At 41.9% G+C, this 21173-nt stretch overlaps 6 protein-coding genes across 13 annotated transcripts; 4 read left to right on the forward strand and 2 right to left on the reverse strand.

Annotated features, from left to right (window-relative positions):
* Positions 1–69: 69 nt before the first annotated feature.
* LOC9268981 (uncharacterized protein At5g01610) lies at positions 70–766 on the reverse strand. Its single transcript, XM_015791479.3, has one exon. It carries the CDS (start codon positions 673–675, stop codon positions 247–249), a length of 429 nt encoding a protein of 142 aa, XP_015646965.1. The 5' UTR covers positions 676–766; the 3' UTR covers positions 70–246.
* LOC4342280 (uncharacterized) lies at positions 70–6736 on the reverse strand. 4 transcript variants are annotated; one of them, XR_001547658.3, is made up of 14 exons: positions 6571–6736; positions 6423–6491; positions 6256–6339; positions 5795–5896; positions 5005–5091; positions 4289–4915; positions 3641–4108; positions 3134–3195; positions 2944–3043; positions 2382–2461; positions 2005–2295; positions 1783–1866; positions 1641–1690; positions 70–968 (listed from the first exon to the last, which is right to left on the reverse strand). XR_001547658.3 is itself a non-coding variant. In XM_015791476.3 (13 exons), the coding sequence occupies exons 1-12, from the start codon at positions 6646–6648 to the stop codon at positions 1830–1832; spliced, it is 2085 nt and encodes a 694-aa protein (XP_015646962.1). In that variant the 5' UTR covers positions 6649–6736; the 3' UTR covers positions 70–968; positions 1783–1829. The 4 variants fall into 4 exon arrangements, 1 of the variants encoding a protein (XP_015646962.1); XR_001547660.3 differs by having other exon boundaries at positions 820–968; positions 1641–1661; XR_010742341.1 differs by lacking the exon at positions 6423–6491.
* Positions 6737–6837: 101 nt separating this feature from the next.
* Positions 6838–10379, forward strand: LOC4342281 (uncharacterized). Of its 3 annotated transcripts, none has more exons than XR_010742342.1 (3): positions 6838–7025; positions 7830–7968; positions 8786–10379. XR_010742342.1 is itself a non-coding variant. In XM_015789110.3 (3 exons), the coding sequence occupies exon 3, from the start codon at positions 8797–8799 to the stop codon at positions 10165–10167; it is 1371 nt and encodes a 456-aa protein (XP_015644596.1). In that variant the 5' UTR covers positions 6838–7025; positions 7830–7968; positions 8792–8796; the 3' UTR covers positions 10168–10379. The 3 variants fall into 3 exon arrangements, 2 of the variants coding, with proteins under 2 accessions (XP_015644596.1, XP_066168229.1); XM_015789110.3 differs by having other exon boundaries at positions 8792–10379; XM_066312132.1 differs by lacking the exon at positions 6838–7025 and having other exon boundaries at positions 7826–7968.
* A 1654-nt stretch (positions 10380–12033) lies between these two features.
* Positions 12034–17347, forward strand: LOC4342282 (uncharacterized). Its single transcript, XM_066312766.1, is given in 7 exon segments — positions 12034–12175; positions 12243–12332; positions 14116–14506; positions 14625–14698; positions 15277–15348; positions 15477–16655; positions 16658–17347. Coding segments are annotated over 2 exon segments (1368 nt in total). The 5' UTR covers positions 12034–12175; positions 12243–12332; positions 14116–14506; positions 14625–14698; positions 15277–15348; positions 15477–15485; the 3' UTR covers positions 16856–17347.
* LOC136351181 (uncharacterized) lies at positions 12045–13821 on the forward strand. The gene has a single exon (XM_066312765.1). It carries the CDS (start codon positions 12045–12047, stop codon positions 13581–13583), a length of 1539 nt encoding a protein of 512 aa, XP_066168862.1. The 3' UTR covers positions 13584–13821.
* Positions 17348–17788: 441 nt separating the features above from the next.
* LOC4342284 (uncharacterized) lies at positions 17789–21161 on the forward strand. 3 transcript variants are annotated; one of them, XR_010742318.1, is made up of 3 exons: positions 17789–18063; positions 18949–19066; positions 19298–21161. XR_010742318.1 is itself a non-coding variant. In XM_015790258.3 (2 exons), exon 2 carries the CDS (start codon positions 19324–19326, stop codon positions 20854–20856), a length of 1533 nt encoding a protein of 510 aa, XP_015645744.1. In that variant the 5' UTR covers positions 17924–18063; positions 19298–19323; the 3' UTR covers positions 20857–21161. The 3 variants fall into 3 exon arrangements, 2 of the variants coding, with proteins under 2 accessions (XP_015645744.1, XP_015645743.1); XM_015790258.3 differs by lacking the exon at positions 18949–19066 and having other exon boundaries at positions 17924–18063; XM_015790257.3 differs by lacking the exon at positions 17789–18063 and having other exon boundaries at positions 18957–19066.
* The last annotated feature ends 12 nt before the right edge of the window (positions 21162–21173 follow it).

Consider the following 21173-nt stretch of genomic DNA (forward strand, 5'->3'; position numbering starts at 1 on the left):
CCCGAGAAGATTAGTATTCCCCAAAATTAACTGTACGTCTGTACCGATAAATTAATAAGTATACCTTAATTAAACATGCAAAACAGTGAATTTTTTTAATATATCCGAACAAATACAGGAATATACTCATATGTGACTGTGTTTGCAATACAGAGATACAACAGTACATGGTGATGTAAGAAAGTGGCTTTAAGCCTTTTACATAATTTAGACGATAGGAGTAGCCGACTCATTAGACCTTAGTTCTTACTCCCCGAGAGCAAAAGCAGTGGCATCGAAGGTATCAGAGAGCCCAGTTCCAGTCTTGAAGGTGACCTTCTCCGGCGAGGCATCGGCGACGTAGACCTCGACGACGCTGAGCCAGAGCAGCAGCTCCTTGGTCTTCACGCCGGTGATCTTCTTCAGCTTCCCCTTCTCGACGAACGCCGTGACCTCGCCGGCGTAGGAGACGGTCTGCTTGATCTTCTTGAAGGTGTGCTCGATCTTCTTCTTCCTCTGCACCAGCCACATGAATCCTGTTTCCTTGTTGTAGCCAAACTCCTCGATGTCCTCCAATGGCAGGAGGCCCTTGGGGAGGCCGAGCTCCTCCAGCAGCTCGATGGACTTCTTCCTGCTGACGCCGTCTCCACTGACGATCTCCGCGCCGGCACGGTGGCTCTCAACCTGTGATGCCATTGGCTTAGCTATAAATCTCTCTAGCTCGGTCGAAATGCAATCCCACTGAAGAGTAGCTTTAGTTTGCAGGAAGTGATGAGCTTGCTCTGATGGAAGATGAGATTGATCAGGGCCAGTTTATATAGATGCACGGAGAGGCCAGCCTATGTGCTGTTCATTCTGAATGAGACACAAGCTTTGCTTTCAGACTAGCAAGCAATGGAAGTCTTGGAGCAATGACTTTGCTCTCTCGCCTTCTCTGACCGTGCATTGTCTATCGCACGAAGTACCTGACTGACCAAGTCAATCCGGGCCTGCAAATGGAATAAAAGAAACATATTTGAGTCACTTGTCACGGCGCATATAGTAGGAACAGTTAGCCGCACACCACGGCGAAACCAACGTACGGGTTAGTTAGCCAGATACGACTATAAAACTTGGCCAATATGAAATGACATTTATGTAGCAGCTCTAGCGCTGGTCCAGTCCAATACGTTAGGCTCACCAAGCTGCACTACATAGAACACTACAAAATTATTGTTTCTCTCTCAAATCAATTAAGAAGTTTCACATTTTCTCTATCGAATTGTAGCAATCTATCAAAGTAACTAGTATATGCACGCTAGTTAAATAAATAGTACTTCGTACTAGGCTACTAGCTAGTGAAGTAACATTCATTCGTTCATTCATTTTCTTTTCTTTTCTTTTTCTTGTTTTGAAAACTTAGGCAAGAAATGCCTTATATGTATTGATGTAGCAGGAGAGTTCAGTTAGAAAGTAACATGTACAGGATAATTTCATTCGTTTCAAGGGGCAGGCTAGTGTTCACGTATGAAAATGATCAATCAGTTTTAAGGCGAGACAGGAGAATGAGTATTTCACTGCTAATGGTTCATGTAACTCATAAGCAACATGAAATTAGGCCCAGAAAAGTAGGGCTAAAGGTATACTAGTAAATCAAGAGAAGATAATCAAGCTGATTGCACCTCCATTTTGCAGCGGCCACCCTGACAAGGATGCCAAACGGCGGATGAGCCTTGTGGAGAACAGAAGATTAATTCAACATTTGTTTGTTGCATGAATCGGACCATACAACATAAAGACCAGAGCAAAGGATAAACTGATTACCAGAAGGTCATTCCACGAGTAGCATGTAACAACATGCTACTCAAATTTCAATCCTGCTCACAAAGCTCCTCAAACCTGGCCAAGCTGCAACAGCCAAAAACTAATCATTACATTGCATGGTTCATATCAATGGAGCTTTATAAGTGAAAAAAAGGGAGAAAACAGCAGCATAATCACAATTTCACTGAAAAGCATAGAAGACATATGACCATGACCACAAACCTCTTGAGGAGAGGCTTTGGATTGTAAGGGAACAGACCCTTCCTATGAAGATCTTCCAGTGTTCTCTTCAATGAAAGGAGGCATGCTTTAGCATTTAGAAAAAGCTTGTGTTTGTTCTTGCTTTTCTTATGACATGCAGAACCTAACTTAGGGCCTTCAATTGAGCTACCACTGCTACTATTTGCATCATTGAAGGTCTTCTGCCTTTTAAAGTTAAGTTTCTCTATTTTTGCCTCATAAATTGAATCATCAGTGAAAGAATGCCAACATTGGGTTACCAGGCGTAAGCACCTGAGATAGAGTAACAGATATCATAATGTGGAGAAGGCACCTCTGTTATGCTGTTTATATACAAGGATTTGTAGGTACAAACTGACCTTAACAGATACTGTGCGCAATGCACACCTACATCTTTAGATATCAGATAATCAACAAGCACCAAGTGATCATAGTGCAGCTGCAGAATGACATTAAAATAAACAAATACTATTATCCTCAAGACTCATATTGTAGAGTGGAATCAGAAGAAGAAATTGGAAATCTACAGAAAAGTAATGGTGCATGAGCCAGCAAATGCATGAGACTTTATTAAGTTTGTAATGTCCCTTTACACATTGTATAACCCTCCATATGATTGTCTGAACTTGAAAGAACATGGAACATAAATAAGAGTGTCTTATTTATTTTTTTTTGAGTACAAGCTACGGTAAGAAGGAATCCGCAACCAAATAAATAGTAAAGGATGCCCCCCTATCTTAAACAGTTTTGAACACTGCTGATTACTAAAGCTTGCTACTATATTTTTACTACATACAGCAGTATGCCTGTGCAGAGAAATGAACAAGAACTGAAATTTAAAATGCCACCAATCCACCATGCAGAGAGTTGTGCTTCTTATAAACCTAGTGACATGAAGTAAAAGTATTTTCACTGACTCACCAATAAAAGCAAGAGATGGAAAACATGAACTGGGTCAAAAATGCTCGAGAACAGTTTGCCACCAATCAGTTCAGAAGCCCATCTATTCTCCATGCTATCTCTGCAAGTTCAGAAAAAAAAAGAGCATAACTTTTAACTACACCCAGATCTGGATAACTTTCTAAGACAAACTGCTTTACTCTTTGCTTACATTTTCGAGGAAATGAGTGGAGCATCAAGAAGTTGTAAGAGAACGTTGAACAGCATGTCATCCTAAAGTATAAAGGAACAGATCAGTATTATGTTAACACTTAACACTAGGAAAATTAACAAACTTAGCTGACAAATAACTTAAGCATCTAGATGAATTGGTTTGGAAAAACAGAAAGTGCAGAGAAGACAAATACAACTGGAATAAAAGCATTAGCACCTCTCTGTAATAACTAACATGCCTTTTCACTGGGGCTTATGCCAAACATAACAGGCAACTCTATAGTAGTGTAGAGTAATATAAATGTATGAGAAATATCCTACTGTAAGGAAACAAATTATGTCCACAACAACCCACTTCCGAAGACAACTACAGCATACTTGCAACTACTGCCAAATCCAAGTTACCAAAAACTACTTAAACAAAACCAACAAGATGAAACATATTTTCTACCTTGAACATTGATCAAGGTTAATTAGCTACCAGGCAATTGTAACAGATGCATACCTCCTCCATATATAACTGCAGAAAGCACAGAGCATTGTCTGTAGATGATTTGAAGCCAAAAATCTTATCTAAGAAACATCTCTGAAACCAGTCTGAAATTTCTGATAAGGCAAAACAGTCACAATGATCACTGCAGTCTAGAACTTTGTGACCAAGCATTTGATCGTCTCTCTTGCATGAACATTGCAGTGCACTGTCATTGCCATTGTGAGCCAAACATATGCAAAAGCTAAGAAACAAATACATAGCCTGTCTTTGTAAGTGCCTAGTGGATTTATCATGAGTCTCACCCAGACCTACAGTGCTCAACAAAAATGGGGATCCTTCCAAACAGTTTTCTGGTTTAGCAATATGTTGCATTATAGGTTCATGAAGAAGATCCTGGAAATGTTGTCGAAGTAATTTCAGGCAGCAAACAATATATGAGCAATCCTTCTGGATGTAAGGCTTTAGCCGCATCATTATCATCTGCATTGAAAAATAAATAGCAGACTGATGATGGTCCAAAAACAAAATGTTTAATTTCATAGAAGAACTTTATATGCACCTGATTAATCAAAAACTGTTTTACAATTCTTATTCGTAAAAAATGAAAAGCAACAAAAATGTCAGTGCAGTAATAGAAAATCTTTGCATGTCTGAAATTACCAGAAATTTGTGCTTTAAGTACTGAGAGAGACTTTTGGGGGCATCCTGATGCTCTGGTAATATAGCCACTAACTTAGGAATTACACCTACAAGCTTAGCATAGATATCTTGTCCATTGTTGTCTTCCAGGTCACTTTGCTCAAGTAAAGAGCACAATAGTTGGAGGAGACTGCTTGAAAGAAATCCTAACTGTTTCAAATCATCACTCAAGCTAAATGTGCTATCCTTGACAAGGTTTAGAGGTTCTCCAACATTGAGTTGATAATACAAATCCCAATCAACCATAAGAATATGATGAGCAGATATACAAATGAAGTCCTCTTTCAGTTCATTATCAGTGTGTTTAAGGAACTTTAAAATAGTGTGCAGTACTCGAAAGAGACTGGCCACCATATGCCCATTGATATCAAGACACCGTAGCTGAAGTAATTCCACGAAGCTTGTGATATTGGTGCTTGAAATAATAATGTCGTGACTTAGACTTTCCATAACAGAGCAATAGCAAATCGAGTCTTTTCTGAAACTGCTGATGGAGTCAATTAAAGAAGGTAAAGCACTATGAGCGCATGTTGATACTGTATGTATAGCTATCCAGACCAGCTCAACAAATTGAATCCAAACAACCTCCTAAAATAGAGCAACAACCATGGAATAATAAATATTTTTGAGAGAGAAGTGTGGATCAGATTGAAAATGAGAAAGCATGAGAAGCTTACAAACTTCATTAGAGAGTCAGAGATGACAATCAGGATATTCCCAGCTGAGTGTTTAACATAACTGCTACAGAAACCAAAGAAGCCAACCTGAAAAGGATGATGTCATATACTAACAAAGTAAGCTGTTGAAGAAAAAAAGCATGAGGGTACGAAATGTAATAAAACAGTATACAGTCACCACAATTGTCAATAATATCTAATTCTGAAGCAGTATACGTAGTTTAAAATTTTTGTGGAGCCACAGTTTCAACAACTTCCTCTGGTTAATTTTGTTGTTATTTTTTCATGCCTCCCTTTTCTATTGGTAAGAGTGGATGACACATTAACACTACTTACGGATCAAATGACATGATTCAAAGTTGTTGATAGAGACCCACAGGTGATCGGGATAACGCCTATGCCCTACTTATATATCCTGATGCCAATATGCCTGAACAAATGTAAAAGATTAAGGTTAATGAAAATGAAGACTAATCCAGTGTTGCTCATTGTCTTTGTGTTGCTATATAAACAATGAATGACTCAGGCAGTCAGGCACTAGCACCCAGAACCCTTCGCTTCCCAAAGACCCCAACAATTACTTATTGGTTCATAGTAGCATAAAAAGTGCCAGATGTATTTAGTCTAAAGAGCCATTGCTCAATGGCAGGGACGAAGGGTAATATTGTGCACTTCATATTTAATACTGTAACAGGTGGTTATGAGGAACTGGGACCATATGAGGATCCCGCTGACTATGATTGGAAAGTTGATGGCTGACGCAACAAAGCTGTATATGAAATATTCTTACCAATATGGAGATAATATTGGCCAGGCAGCTAAATCCATCATCAAAATGCTGGTTAGCTGGTAAACTGCAACTGTGAACTTCCGCGGAACATGAAATAATCTCCTAAAGAAAAAGGGTAAGAAACAAATGAATGTAATACTTGGAACCTGAGTGACAGAATCAAACAAATTCCCTCACAAAACAGAAATCAGTTACTACATGAACTAAGTAATTTGATGCCATAAAGACATTTCACAAGCCATTCTACATCATCATCACAATCCCAAACCACTCCCTCTCTGCTCCGTGATGATACCTTACACTACAGGGTTAAAGCCATGTGCTAATAATAGATTTTATCATTACGTTCTAATTCCTCAACCCCAATATAAAGCAAATGCTCAGTCAGTCGCATAATTTCGACTAAACCTACAGCAGTTCAACAATCAAACTGACCAAAAAAAGGCTATCGGAGGCAATACCTGATCCAATTCGCACCCTTCGTCGTCGTCCTCCTCCTCCTCTTCCTCCTCTTCCTCTTCCCATCCTCGAATCGCCTTACTTACCTAAAAAAATCCCAAAAAAATCACGGAAGGGAAGGGCAATAGAGCGCAGCAGTAACAATCGCGAACCCTAGTGAGAGGATTACTCGGGAGAGCGCGAGGAGGATCCGCCGCTCGTCCTCCCGTGTGAGCCGCGTGGCCGGCGGCTTGGGTTCCTGTGAGCGGCGCGCACGGAGTGATAGGCTAGGACTAGGAGACCAGAGTCATCAGAGGCCAGTGCAGAGAGCTGCTTACGAGGTGGGGGAGGAGTGCGCAGGCGACGAGGTCGCAGAGGCGAGCGAGCTGCCGCCTCTCCCGCCGCCGCCGCGCCATTCGCGTCGCGCCGCCTCTCCCCTTCCGGTGGATTCGAATTGGGATTTCAAATTCGGAGAAAAGTTTTTGATTTTTGCCTGAAATTCTCGGAAATTCATTCGAGGTTGGTAAATTTATTGGCCCATTGCGCTAATGGGCCCGGCCCATCATTACACTACATTAGATAAAGCCCATAGTATTATAGGCCGTAAGAGTCACAAGGGGAAGAACCGGAGAGAGAGAGGAACGGCGATGAGGAAGGCGGCGGCGGCGGTGGCGCCGTCGACCACGACGGGGTACGGGTCCGGCGAGGCGAGGCGGTCCTCCGGCGGCCGGAGAAGCCGCGGAGGCAAAGGGTGAAGAGGATGAAGGAGGCTTCACCTGCCACCGCGCGTCAAGTACATGCACCAACTACTATTTCTCAATTTCATTTTCCGCTTGATTCATTCTAGTAGTCTCCTATAATTTCCACTGAGTTTTGGGTCTAATAAATTAATATAAGCGCGTGTTAGTTTCCACTTTGGTTTTCATCGATGCGATTATAGCGTAGTTTCGCGTTAATTGAGATCATTTATCTATAGGGTCTTATCCTATTTATCTATATGATCGTAAATTGCAGGGAACTAAGGCACCTTCTGTCACATGATCCCATCATCATTAGGTAACAACAAACACCAGATAAAAGAAGTGGTAGGGTGGGTGATGATCTTAAGAATTCAAGATTTGTTGTCGATGACTGAGTAGCCTCCGCCAGCGAGCATGATAAGGATTGGATTGTTTTATTTTCTTTTTGGGAGAACGATTCAAGTATTGATTACTCCTATCTTGGAAACGAAATGCGGAAATGGCATAGTTGATTACAGAATTTTTGGCTAAATGACGCGCTTAAGTAGATAAACACAGATTAGACAAACCCATGCTAATGTAAATCTACCCTCGTTTGCAACTTCCTACGGTTTTGCGGGTGAATGTGACATCTTAATTAGGAACTTTCCTCCTCCTTCGTGGAAACTTTTCATGTCTCTTTCTGTCTTTCATATGTTCAACTTCAGTAATATTACTTTTTTGAATACTCATTATATTATTAAGGTTTAGTAATATTACAATAATCTCAATCTGCTCTACTTCTTCATATATAGACAGTTAGTTCATTTGTAAGACAGCTGCTTACTCCTACTGTCCTACATGCATGGTTTGTCCAGGTCCATCAATACAAATCAATAACACCAGTACGCCACTAGGCCAATTCTCTGCATGTGACCTGGCCAGCTTCCAAATCTTCTCAGAGTTGGGATCAGTGGCTAGTATCTCGGTTCTTTAGTAAGAGCCTAAGAGGCAAAGGTGAGAATTTTATTATGCATACCATCTACCTATACTTATACTAACTGGGTACTTCAAGAAAATATCTTAATAGGAAAAGCAGTGAATAAATTGCTGCCACTACATATCTAGTAATAGTTCCTCCTTTCTCACTCACCTTCTATCCATTCATCCGTCTAGTGGGAGTGAATTATAAGCTTAGATTGAAAGAAGAATAGACATCAATTACAATTTGCTAATTGTCAATTTTTAATTTCATTAAATTAATAGGATACCACTAAATTGAGAGCCCGAAATTGGTTTCCTTTTAAATCTTATAATTTTTAAATATAAATCACTTTGTCCTTAACTTCTTAAAAACAGCTTCACACACACGCGCGCACATATTGTATGTGTGTATGTATGTATGTATGTATGTAACATAATTTAGAGGATTTCCCTGCGCAATTTTGAGCAGACCTAGATTTCAAAAGTAGGATCAGGTTTAGTAACAATTCTTAGCTTAAGTTTCTTAGATTCAATTGTAATTTGTATATAACAGATTCTAACATTAGAATTGGATTTGATACTTGATAGACAACTCTTACTTTCTACTATTTATATAGACATGGCTGTATTTTTTATATACAACTATATCGATCAATCTATATCATTATAATTTGGACCTATCACGATCAAATGGCCAATATCTTTACTTTTTTTTTCTTCAATTAATGTGATAATTTCTACGTCCCTTAAGCGAATATGGTGCCCCATTTCGAGCTCTCTCTGCAACCTAATCACTTTCACTTTATGTCTTCTGTCAAAATGCTCCCTTTTTTCTTTTTTTTTTCTGTAGAAACAGTCCTCATGGCAGAAATGGTGGCCTCAACTGTTGTCCAAGAGGTTTTGGGCGGAGCCGTCTCCTACTTGTCCAGCAACCGGGAGAAGGTGTCCGAGAGGCACAACTTGGAGAAGTTGGAGATGGCACACGCTCAATTGGAGCACGCCCTAGAGAGATCTTCAAAGCTACCCATCACAGATGTTTCCTTGCTTCGTCAGAGGAGGATGTTCAAACGTGCCTATGAGGAGTGCAGTGAAGTGGTGGAGAAATGCAAGGTGCGGATTTTGGAAGTTGCTGAAGAGCAAGGGGTAACACACAGCTATTTTCCCAAGCAGTTTGTCCAAGCCGTAAAAGCCATGAAATCATATGTCTTGTCTTTCCTTGGCATGAACAAGCAATATCTTTTGAGTTGCTCCCATGTTCGCAGATTCGAATGGTTTGCAAAGAAGGCTGGTAAGTTTGCGAGGGATGTGGAGACTGGCCGTACACTTTGGCACTACAACTTTTTTAGCTCTCTCATCAGACCACTTCTAGAAGGGAAACATCTCAAGTATGACATGCCATTGCAAGGAAGCAAAACCCTTGGTATTACAATAGTACCTGTATCTCTTGAAGGGCGTGGCGTAGAGGCATTGATACAGTTAAATAAGGAGGATAGCAGAATGCCACTGAAAAATTTTTGTCTGTTGCTGATACTACGACTCTCAGAGAGCACGGACATAGTTAGGATTATCATCAATTGCTTGCAGTTACTTGGGCCTCATTTCACGCGTTTGGCTAAAGATGCAATTGGTCAACTTGCTGCTCTACAACACTCACATCCTCAAGACCTCGAACCACTGCTAGCACTTCAGGCCGTGGACTACCATCGGAGCTTTCTTGCCTTTCGAGCTACAGTTGCTCGCCCTGATCCATTTTGTTGCAGAGAAAAGAGGCTCGATCCTTGTGCTGACAACACCATCTCGCCCAATTTACCATATGATATTCCAGAACAAGTTATCTATGTGCGCTGCAGCAGCTACATTTCGGCTGTTGAGTACAATTACTTGTACAACTCAAGCAATATTGTGAGGGATTGGTCTATCCTGAAGATGGTGATCAATATTTCGCCTCATTTCTCGCACCCTGAAGCCAATCGGGGGAGTTACAGTAGTCGGGGAGCAACTGATAAGTGTATGTATGCTAGTCTGCACGAAATGCAGGAGATGGCAGTGTTAGTGCCCAAGGTAATGGATTGCTTCGTCTGTCAACCTGACTTGGGGTTTTATTCACTGTCTTTTCATTCAGTTCATGGTTATGGATACCTTTGTCTGATGAAGCCGCGCATCCGGAGCTGCAAAACCAATTCTAGTTGCAGATCCAAGGCCAGGAGAGTATCAAAGACAAGACATAACTAGTGTAAGTTTTGGTAGGGGCGGACAGTTTAATCATGTATTATGTATATGCTTACTGAAGATGTTCCCCTTCAAATTAAAAGATGTATAATATTGTACTAGTACGAGCCAGTGTGTTTAGGTTTAGCCAAGGCCCATCTTAGTCTTGACTCTTGACAAGCCAGTCTATGTTAATTAATTTCCTGTATGTTCAATGCAAATGTACATGTTTTACATCTGCTAGCTATTGTTCAGTTCTTATTTTTTTTCTGTCACAGTTAGTTATTTTTTCATACACGAATTTTAAAGCAAATCGAATGGTTCAAAATTACATGATAGTTACATGTAATTACAATGAAATTACATTGAGATTGTACTAAAAGTTTGACAAATGTAAATATAGTACAATCTCAATATAATTACATTGTAATTTATATATAGCAAAATTTGTTGACAGAAAAAATTTCATTGTAATTTCAATATAATTTTTAGAAAAAAACGTCGACAAATATATAACAAAATCGGCATTACTATCTCATTGCTGAAATAGATGAGCAATATTTATCTCTTGGGCCTTATTTGGATGGGCCTCAATTCTGGCCCACCCACGTGTATTAATCTATGTAAGCGGGCTGTCATTTCGGCCTAGCCAAATGAGGCTTTCAAGCTGTTGCTTTCGGCCCAGTCCACTGCCGCGGTGACCGAGAGCGCTGGCGGCGAGCGGCGGCGCCGCCGCCGCAGCCGCCGCGCGCATGGCGGCACGGGGAGGTAGGAGGCGGAGCATGGAGGGGGAAGCTAGCTGCGCCCCGGCGCGACGGAGATGAGGAGGCGCAAGCACAAGCGCACCCACCGACTACCGCCGCGGCGAGCGCTCGAGGTATGCACGCTCGGTTCACTCGCATCTCCGGTTGGTTTACTGTTGTTACCGCCGGCGTCCCGTCAGATGATGGAGAAGATTTTTCACCGCCTGCTCGAATGATGCTACCATCTTTCACACTAGGGAGTAAAATTAGCGAGGGATCAATTTGATTTTTCTACCATCTGTTCATACTAAGGGAGTAAAATTAGCTAGGGGTCAATTTAATTTCCACCATGGATGTGCTTTATAGGTAGTTGCATCGTCAACAACTTTAGAAGTTACTTACGTTTGCTTTCACATTTTCTGCAATAGTGATAAGATACTACCGTCTAATCGGTTTTATGCTGTAGAAAAGGACATCCCATTATGAAAGGGAAACTGATTTCACTTTCGTGTACGAGGAAAACGTGATGCCAGGCATCGGACTAGATATTATTCCGTTCTTCTCCCTAAATGATTAAACAATGACCAGAGTTTGACAAGGGTCATTGAAGAATTAACCAAATGACAAAGACCAGTCACCTCATCGCAAGAGATTGTTGTAGCAAATGGTCCCCATTTGGCCATTTTCTTCTCCTTGAGAATATAACAAAACCAACTGAGTGCAGGACTCGCTAACCACTTTTGACCCATTAACCCTCAAAAGTCCTGGGTATCACAATCCATTCCTATCCACAATAGTTTTTTCTTCTTCTTTTTTGAGCCATCAGCGGAGGGCCGAAGAGGCCCACTTGAACATTTCATTAATTCCACAATAATCTGATCACTTTCTTCTGTCCCTTCCAAATATCAGTATATATTACAGAATTGTGAGCTCGCCATTCAGGCAATCTGGTCTCAGCCTGCTGGGTAGATTCTTATACTGCCACAGTGCCACTTCATGTGCTCTTTGGCAATACCTTCCATCCCAGGTTCTTTTCTACCAATTCAAACTCAGCAGGCTGAAGTAGTTCTACTATAATCAGAGCAATTCATTACAGATCAGGAATCACTGATCTGTCCCTTTATTACATTGGGCATAGTGATATGTGATCGAGTCCTAATGGCAGAGATTGTTAGTTCTGTGGTTGTTCATGAGGCAGTCAACCAAATCATACATGGCTTGGTGAACTGGAATGAGCGAAAATCAAGCGCAGAGGAGAACATGGAGAGGCTTGAGATGGCACACATCAGGTTGGAGGCTGCACTTGAGACATCCTGTAAGTGGCGAATCACTGATTCTTCATTACTGTGTTGGCAGAAGAAGCTGAAGCGTGCTGCTCAAGAGTGCGATGACACACTGCGCAAATGCCGGCAACGCATCCTGGAACAAGAAGAGGCAGAACAAGAAGTAAGGAATTCCTCTATTCCTAGACGAATAGCCCATGCCACCAAGTCATTAGTGTCCTCCTTATTTTACAGCAATATCGATGGCTCATGTAGATCTGCTGTTCGAAGATTTGAGTGGTTTGCAGATGGAGCTAATGAGTTTTTGAGATTTGTGGAGTTTGGAGGAACACCACATCAGTACTTGTTCTTTGATCCTCTTATCAGGCAACTTCTTGCAGGCAAAACACTAGAGTATAAATTAGTGTCTGAAAATAAGTACCGGTTGTTTGTCATACGGCCCTTCTGTATTTCAGAGAATAGAATAGAGGCTAGGCTGATCTTTGACAGTAAAAATGCTAGTGCACTGGAGGATGATTTTTTCCTGTGTATGCTGCTACAAGTTTCAGAGAGTGTGGACATACTTGGCATTGTAATCAAGTGCTTGCAGCTGTTTAATCCCCATTTCATGTCTACAGCTGAATCTGTTAGGAATGAACTTACTCAGCTACCTTCACAAGATTTCACCTGGGTGCCATATGCTGAATCATGCCACAAAAAACACTGGGATAATATTCACAGCATTACTACCCAATGGTTTCGCCCTAACCCATTATGCTGCAAGCAGCATGGTCAGAACCACAGCTGTGAAAGTAGCAATCTAGGAATGCCATCTGTACAGGGTGTTTCTCTAGGACCAGTTATTGAAGTGAGTTTGCAGTGCCATGTCCCAGTTCCTGAGTTCAGAGAACAGGGAACAATTGTCAAAGGCAAGCCTTCTCTTAAAAAATGCCCGCATATGAAAGTTGACCTTGTCTACACACCCCATGGCTCATCACAAGACCTACTCCCAGAAATCAAGAGTTCTGTAATAGAGGTAATTAATGGTGATAAGCAACATTGCTTGCACACAAACATTGCCTTGGAACTAATGGAAGAGATCATGCTGCCAAGGGCAGTAGATTGTTTTCATGAGAATGCAGAAGCGAAATTGTATCAGATGCTTTGGAAGTCTAAACATGGTGGTGCATATCTTCAGGTTATGAAGGCAACCATGAACACTCGGAGCACACAGAGAACCATTCGAGGATCTAGGAAAGCGAAGCTGTTGCAACAGCAGGGTCATAAAACACAGCATCGTACAAATGCAATCTCTGACTTCCTCAACCTTTGGTCTGCACATGCGCCTGTCCAGCTGCAGGGCTCAATCCTCGATTGGATTCAGAAAGAGAAGGAAGCACAATTAGCACCTCCTCTACTGCGCCTGAAATTTTAGATCATGTAACAGGGACTGGTCAAGAAAACACGGATAATTAAATGAATGGAAATGTAATATTCTAGCAGAGAAAAGTAACTCATACGGAGTTGATTTCTAAGTCATTAGGAGTGTATTGATATGAAATGTGTGCTACATATGCTGCTGCTGTTGGTCTAACTCAAAACTTATGTTTGTAAATGATGATAACATGATGTTCATTCTCTGGTAATATAATGTACAGTTTCATCATTGGAAATTTGGATATGTCATATTTTATTTGAATTTGCATGCATGTATCGTTATTGAAAGTGATGAAAAAATTTCATATCTCACTCAAATTTCTGTACTTCACATTCCCATGCACTTCTTTTTTTGTTTGGGTTGTTTGCATCCAGCACGCATTTTTTTTACAGAAATTGTCAGTTTGACATTTGTACCATCTCTATGGTAGTTCAAACTACTCTATATGTTTAGGAGATTTTGAATTGAGAGAAGACAACACATGCATATATGTAATAATATATTCTGACTTCATCATGTGCTGAAACAGAAAACAGAACAATGCAGCAAGGAGGAGACCAAGTCATTTTTTGTGTCTGTTGGTGGGTCTGTGTGGAGGTGGGCATGCCAAGCCAACATAAGGTGCCAAATAGAACAATTTCAATGCATATGGAAGACAGGTATGCCATTAAAAGTGTTCAGAAGAATCCCAATACTTGGTCCAATTACAAAGCATGACCGGTTGGTAGTCTATGATTCAGAATAGTTAATTGTGTCACTAGTATGTACAGTTCATTTTATAATTGATGCTGATGGACCCTTTCGCAAAGGAAGAAGACTTGCAATCCTGTGAAACAGAGTGTGGCAGGCAATTTCACCGGTCTGAACATATATTACTCAAAAGTTGGTTCAGTTACAGAATATCTGGAGAAATACCAGAGGTAATAATGCCTTTTCACCCTCCAATTGACATTTTAACTAGTTTGGACGCACAGTTCCAGCTGAATTGAACTGAACAGTGAATGCAACTGAACTGAACTCTCCTCTTACCATTTCCAGCTGGACGCACATTTATGGTCTTCAGGCTTGCAGTGCAATCTGTTTACATCATTATTTTCAACTAGTTTGGTGAGGTGAGTATATTTTCTGCTGAAATCTTGATATTGTACTATTATACACCTCTCTATCTCAAGTTATTTTCTTCCATTTTACTATAGGACTAGAGGAGGTCAGGGTTATTAACATAATAATAGTAGTAAAAAGGGAAAATCCATATGGCATATGGAGAGTTAATATGTGCTTTACTTGGGCCTCGATAGGCCAGCCAAGCTTTGACTGACAAAGGGCCCAATAAACCCCTTTGACCACCACCACGTAAGCAGGTGACAAGCAAGCCAGTGCCATGGCCATTCACTGACAAGAGACAACTGACAAAAGGATTTAACTTTAGCTAGCCCAGGATCGGACAGTCAAAATCAAGAGACGGCAGTTTCAACTAGAGACTAGACTAGGTCACTAGAATGATGTATTCTCCTGGATGACATAGTCATCCCACAAGACTCGCTTACACCAACTTTGAATTACTCACTTTTTCCTCACCAGAATCATGCATTAATGCATTTCACTGCCCCCTGCATAAATATCTGTTATCTTACACTATTGTCAGTCTTTCCGTCTTTCGCACTAAGCTCTCCTGCAAATTGCAATCCAGTTATTGTCTGCTGGGTACTCTTCGGTGAACCTGTGTGACCACAAATTGCTTCCTATTGATTCAACTCAGAAGGTTGGCCTTTTTACATACTACAACATTGCTCTTTTTAAGTACTTATTAGGTATCCATTTGTCTGTATTTTGATTCTATCGGGCATAATGATGTAGTGATTGATATATATATTGCTCTGTCCTGATCAGGGAGGGAACATGGGAGAGGTAGTCAGTTCTGCCGTTGTTCATGAGACAGTGAACAAAATCATATCTGGCTTGATTGACAAGTATGAGCAAAATTCAAGTGCGGAGGAGCAGATGGAGAGGTTGGAGATGGCGCACATCAAGTTGGAGACTGCACTTGAGACATCCAGTAAGTGGCAGATCACTGGTGGGCCCTTGCAACGTTGGCAGAAGAAGCTGAAGCGTGCTGCTGAAGAGTGTGATGATACACTGCGCAAATGTAGGCAGCGCGTCCAAGAAGAAGAACAGGCTGAACAACAAGTAAGGAATTCCTCCTTACCTACGCGAGTTGCCCATGCCACCAAGTCACTGATATCATCCATCTTTCACGGCAATATCGACGAGCCGATTAGATCTGCTGTTCGAAGATTTGAATGGTTTGCTGATGGAGCTAATGACTTTCTGAGATCCGTGGAGTTTGGAGGGACACCACGTCGTTACTTGTTCTTTGACCCTCTTATCGGGCGCCTTCTTGCAGGCGAAACACTTGAGTACAAATTAGTGCAAGGAAACAATCAGCATTTGTTTTGGATACGGCCAAATAACACCGCAGAGCGAGGAGTAGAAGCTAAGTTGATCTTTGTTTACAATGATGAAAGTGTGCCTGTGAATAACTTTTTTCTAGGTATGATGCTACAACTTTCAGAGTGCACAAACATAGTTGGTACTGCAATTAAGTGCTTGCAGTTGTTTGCCCCTCATTTCAAGTCTACAACTGAAACTGTTAGGAAGGAACTTAGTCAACTACCTACACAGGACTTCTCATGGGTGCCACGTTCTCATTCATACCATTGGGACAGTATTCACAGTACAGTTACTGAATGGTTCCGCCCAAACCCAATGTGTTGCAAGCATCGTAGTCAGAAGGTATGTAGTAGTGGCAACATGGAGAAGACATATTTACCAGACATTTCTCTAGAATCAGTTATTGACGTGAGTTTGCAGTGCCAAGTTTCACTGCCTGGGTTAAAAGATCAGGTCACAGTTGTTGAGAGCAAACCTTCTCTCAAAGAATTTCCGCATCTGAAAGTTCACCTTGTCTATACGCCCCATGGCTCTTCAGAAGACCTATTCCCAGCAGTCGAGAGTTCTGTGATAGAGATGGTTAATGGTGTTGACCAACATTGCTTGCACACAAACATTGCCTTGGAACAAATGGAAGGGATCATGCTGCCAAGGGCTGTAGATTGTTTTCGTCAGAATGCAGGAACAACAGTGTATCAGATGGTTTGGAAGTCCAAACATGGTGGTGCATATCTTCAGGCTGTGAAGGTATCCAAGAACATGCTGAGGCAGAGAACCATTCGAGGAGCCAAGAAAGCGAAGCTATTGCGACGACATGATCATTGGACACAGAGTCGCATAGATGTGATCTCTGATTTCTTAAATCTTTGGGCTGCGCATGCGCCTGTCCAGCTGCAGGGCTCAATCCTCGATTGGACTCAGAAAGAAAAGGAAGCACAGTTAGCACCTCATCTACTACATCTGAAATTTTAGATCATGTAATAGGGACTTGTCAGGGAAATAGGGATACTTCAAAGAATGAAAATGTACTACCCCGTCACAAAATATAAGCACTTTTAGCTAAGAATATGGATAAAAATGCTTATATTTTGGGACAAAGGGAGTAATATTCTAGCAGGGGAAGTGACTTAGGGAGTTATCTCCAAGTTATTAGGAGTGTATTGATCTGAAATGTGTGCTCCATATATTTGCTGCTGCTGTTTGCGCAGCGCAGAACTTAGTAAATGGTGATAACTTGATGTTCATTCCCTGGAAATCTAATGTACAGTTTCACCACTGGATATTTGGATGTCATATTCTATTTGAATTTACATGCGTGTAATATGTTTGAAGCCTTGAAGGTGATGAGAAAATTAGCATATATCAGTATCTCGCTCAGATTTCTGCTATTGGATATTCCCATGCACTTCTATTTTCCTTTCTTTTGGGGTTATTTGTATCCACACATTTTTTAACGGGAAATTCTGAGTTTGATAGTGGTACCATTTATGTGTAATTTATTGTTTTGCACAAATATACCGTTGCGCGAAAATGACAATGGTGTGATGACGCCAGTTGGTGATGATAATATTGTGCTCGATGATCATACACAATATTCTGCATGACTTTATTTGTAAACAAAGTTGTATTGTGGCAGCGAAGCAAGAAGGGTAACAACCAGGTGAGTTAGTGTGGGCTTTAGTTGGGCCCTCGATGGGCTGGCCAAGCTTCCACTGACACTTGGGCCGCATGAAGGCCGACCACCACAAGCACGCCGCCGCGGCTGGCCATGGCCTCCGCGGCCGCGGCCGCCGCCGCCGCCGTCGCCGGAGGACGGGGTTTCTGGTCGATCGATAGTCCGCGCCGACGAGGGCGCTCGCAGGGAGGTCCGGGCATGGCGTTGCATTCGTCGATCCGCTGCAACTCCACCACTAGGTGGCGCCGTATGTGGTGGCGCGTGCGGCGACGCGGAGAGGGAAGAAGAAGAGAGCGGCTGTTTGCTCGCGCCTCGCGGCGGCCGCTTCATGCGCCTGCGCACTAGCCCGTGGTACGGCTCAGTTTCCCCGCATCTCGCAACCAGTTTTTTCTTTGGTTCCATGCTTAATTACTGTTCTGTAATTCTGTTTAGGAGGTGAAAGAGATTTTTTTTTTTTAAGATAATGGATTTTCATTAACTTTTTGCCGGGTCAGCGAAGGAGCCGACCAAATTTCGAGGATTTTCATTAGTCCAGGCTCTATATTGACGAAGTATATGCACAACCAAGGAGGTGAAAGGGATGGTAAAGGACTAACGGCCTGTTTGGTTGGTGGGAGTTGATAATGGGGAATGAGAGTGTATGATATCTGGAAGTTTAAGTTTGTAGTTTGATTGAAAGATTTGGGAATTCGAAGGGGTTTGGGATGGGGAATTAAGAGGTCCAATTCCCACCAATCTCTTACCTGGAGGAGGCCTGTTAATTCGTGAGACTTGGAGAGAATTCGATGTGAAACAAAAGAAAGGATAGGGACTAAAAATATAACTCCCATGACCAATCCCACTATCAACTCCCTCCTTAAAACTTCCATTCCTCTTTCCTTCTCTTCAAACAGGCCGTAAAGGTTAGTAGCCGGAACTGAATTGATTGCAGACTTTGCAGTGTCGACTGATGCTTAGCTTTAGCCCAAGATTGCAAACCATCAAATCTCCGGTCTAAAAGAGTGTGGCAGATCATCAATCCCACCTAGGACGGTCAAAAGCTCAAAAAGAGGGTAGTCCTTTAAGTTGATTGACGAATCAACAGGAGATTAGACTAGAGTGATGTGTTCTCTCCACCATACACATCAAACAAAGACGCGCTTAGCACCCAACTCTGACTTGCTCACTTTTTTTTTCTCTCTCCCTGGAATCATGCACGTCACTGCCCCCCTGCATAAATACCTCCTTGTGTTACAGGACTGTTCATTCTTGAAAACTGCAGTCCAGTTATCTTGTGCTAGGTACTCTCTCTCTCTGGGTGCACCTGTCTGACCCCCAAGGCCCCAAGTTACTTCTTATTGATTCAACCCAGAAGGTTAGGCCTTACATTGAACTTTGAATTTCTCACTTTTTTCTGTATGGAATCATGCATTATTTCATTTCACTGCCCCCTGCATGAATATCTCTTATATCACAAAATTGATTCAATTCAGAAGGCTGGCCTTTTCATATCCTACAGCATTGCACTTTGTTAGTACTTATTAGGAATTCACTGGTCTGTCTTTTGATTTAGTGATTGATATAGTATATATTGATTCTTGATCAGGGAGGGAATCCTACAGATTACTGAAGATGGGGGAGGTGGTCAGTTCTGCTCTCGTTCATGAGACAGTGAACAAAATCATATCTGGCATGATTGACAAGTATGAGCGAAAATCAAGTGCGCAGGAACACATGGACAGGTTAGAGATGGCACAAATCAAGTTAGATCTTGCACTTGAGACATCCAAGAAGTGGCAGATCATTAGTGAGCCGTTGCTACGTTGGCAGAAGAAGCTGAAACGTGTTGCTGAAGAGTGTGATGACACAATACGCATGTGCAGGCAGCGTGTCCAGGAAGAACAAGAGGCCAAACAAGTAGCAAGGGATTCCTTCTTTCCTAGGCGAATTGCCCATGCCACCAAGTCACTGATATCGTCCATCTTTTATGGCAATATCGACGAGCCGACTAGATCTACCGTTCGAAGATTCGAGTGGTTTGCAGATGGAGCTAATGACTTTCTGAGATCTGTGGAGTCTGGAGGGACACCGCGTCGTTACTTGTTCTTCGACCCTCTTATTGGGCACCTTCTTGCAGGTGAAATGCTAGAGTACAAATTGGTTCAGGGAAACAAGCAACATTTGTTTTGGATACGGCCCAATAACATTGCAGAGAGGATAGAAGGTATGGTGTTCTTCGTTTACAATGATGGCACTGCACCTGAGGATAACTTTTTTCTTGGTATGATACTACAGATTTCAGAGAGTACAAACATAGTTGGCACTATAATTAAGTGCTTGCAGTTGTTTGCTCCTCATTTCGAGTCTGTAACTGAAACTGTCAGGAAAGAACTTACTCTGCTACCTACACAAGACTTCTCCTGGATACCACATTCTCGTTTATACCATTGGGACAACCTTCACAGTATAGCTACCGAATGGTTCCGCCCAAACCCAGTGTGTTGCAAGCATCATGATCAGAAGGTATGTGGTAGTGGCAACATGAACATGATAGAATTACCAGACTTCTCTCTAGAATCAGTTATTCAAGTGAATTTGCAGTGCCATGTTGCACTGCCTGGGTTCAGAGAACGGGGAACAATTGTCGAGGGCAAATCTTCTCTCAAAGAATATCTGCGTGGACCGCATCTGAATGTTCTACTTGCCTATACGCCTCACGGATCTTCAGAAAGCCTATTCCCATCAGTCGAGGGTTCTGTGATAGAGGTGATTAATGCTAATGAGCAGCATTGCTTGCATACAAATATTGCCTTGCAACAAATGGAAGAGATCATGTTGCCGAGGGCCGTAGATTATTTTCATCAGAATGCGAAAGCGACAGTGTATCAGATGCTTTGGAAGCCTAAACATGGTGTTGCATATCTTCATGCTGTGAAGGCGACCGTGAACATTCTGAGCACACGGAGGACCATTCGAGGAGCTAGGAAATCAAAGCTGTTGCGACAACAGGATCATAAGATGCATCATCGCACAGATGGAATCTCTGACTTCCTCAGCCTTTGGGCTGCGCACGCACCTGTCCAGCTTCAGGGCTCAATCCTTGATTGGGTTCAGAAAGAGAAGGAAGTACAATTAGCAGCTCCTCTACTGCGCTTGAAATTTTAGATGATATAGGGCTCGTTTAGTAGAGCTCCAACTCCTAAATTTAACTCCAGGAGTTGAGTCTGGAGTGGGGTTATGGAGCCGTTTAAACCCAGCTCCACCTCTTTGGTTCATTTTATGAGAGAGTTCCATTCAGCTCCACTCCCATTTTGGGTGGAGCTAAAACTGTTTGGCTGAGCTCTAGCTCTAGGAGAGGTGGAGCTAGTGCTAGTCAGGAAATCAGAGAAACGTGAAGTACAAATGTAATATTTTAACTGAGAAAAGTGACTTGTAGGGAGATAATATCTAAGTCATTCGGAGTTAACTGATATGAAATGTGT

Source organism: Oryza sativa, chromosome 7 (assembly GCF_034140825.1).
Source record: "Oryza sativa Japonica Group chromosome 7, ASM3414082v1".
In the NCBI taxonomy this organism is placed as follows: Eukaryota; Viridiplantae; Streptophyta; class Magnoliopsida; order Poales; family Poaceae; genus Oryza; species Oryza sativa.

Coding starts and splice junctions, on each gene's coding strand:
- LOC9268981 (XM_015791479.3), bottom strand. CDS start 675: ATGGCATCACAGGTTGAGAGCCACCGTGCCGGCGCGGAGATCGTCAGT.
- LOC4342280 (XM_015791476.3), bottom strand. CDS start 6,648: ATGGCGCGGCGGCGGCGGGAGAGGCGGCAGCTCGCTCGCCTCTGCGAC. Junction 5,092..5,794: donor CCAATATTATCTCCATATTG/GTAAGAATATTT, acceptor CATCCTTTTCAG/GTTGGCTTCTTTGGTTTCTG. Junction 3,044..3,133: donor CCACTCATTTCCTCGAAAAT/GTAAGCAAAGAG, acceptor CTGAACTTGCAG/AGATAGCATGGAGAATAGAT.
- LOC4342281 (XM_015789110.3), top strand. CDS start 8,797: ATGGCAGAAATGGTGGCCTCAACTGTTGTCCAAGAGGTTTTGGGCGGA.
- LOC136351181 (XM_066312765.1), top strand. CDS start 12,045: ATGGCAGAGATTGTTAGTTCTGTGGTTGTTCATGAGGCAGTCAACCAA.
- LOC4342284 (XM_015790258.3), top strand. CDS start 19,324: ATGGGGGAGGTGGTCAGTTCTGCTCTCGTTCATGAGACAGTGAACAAA.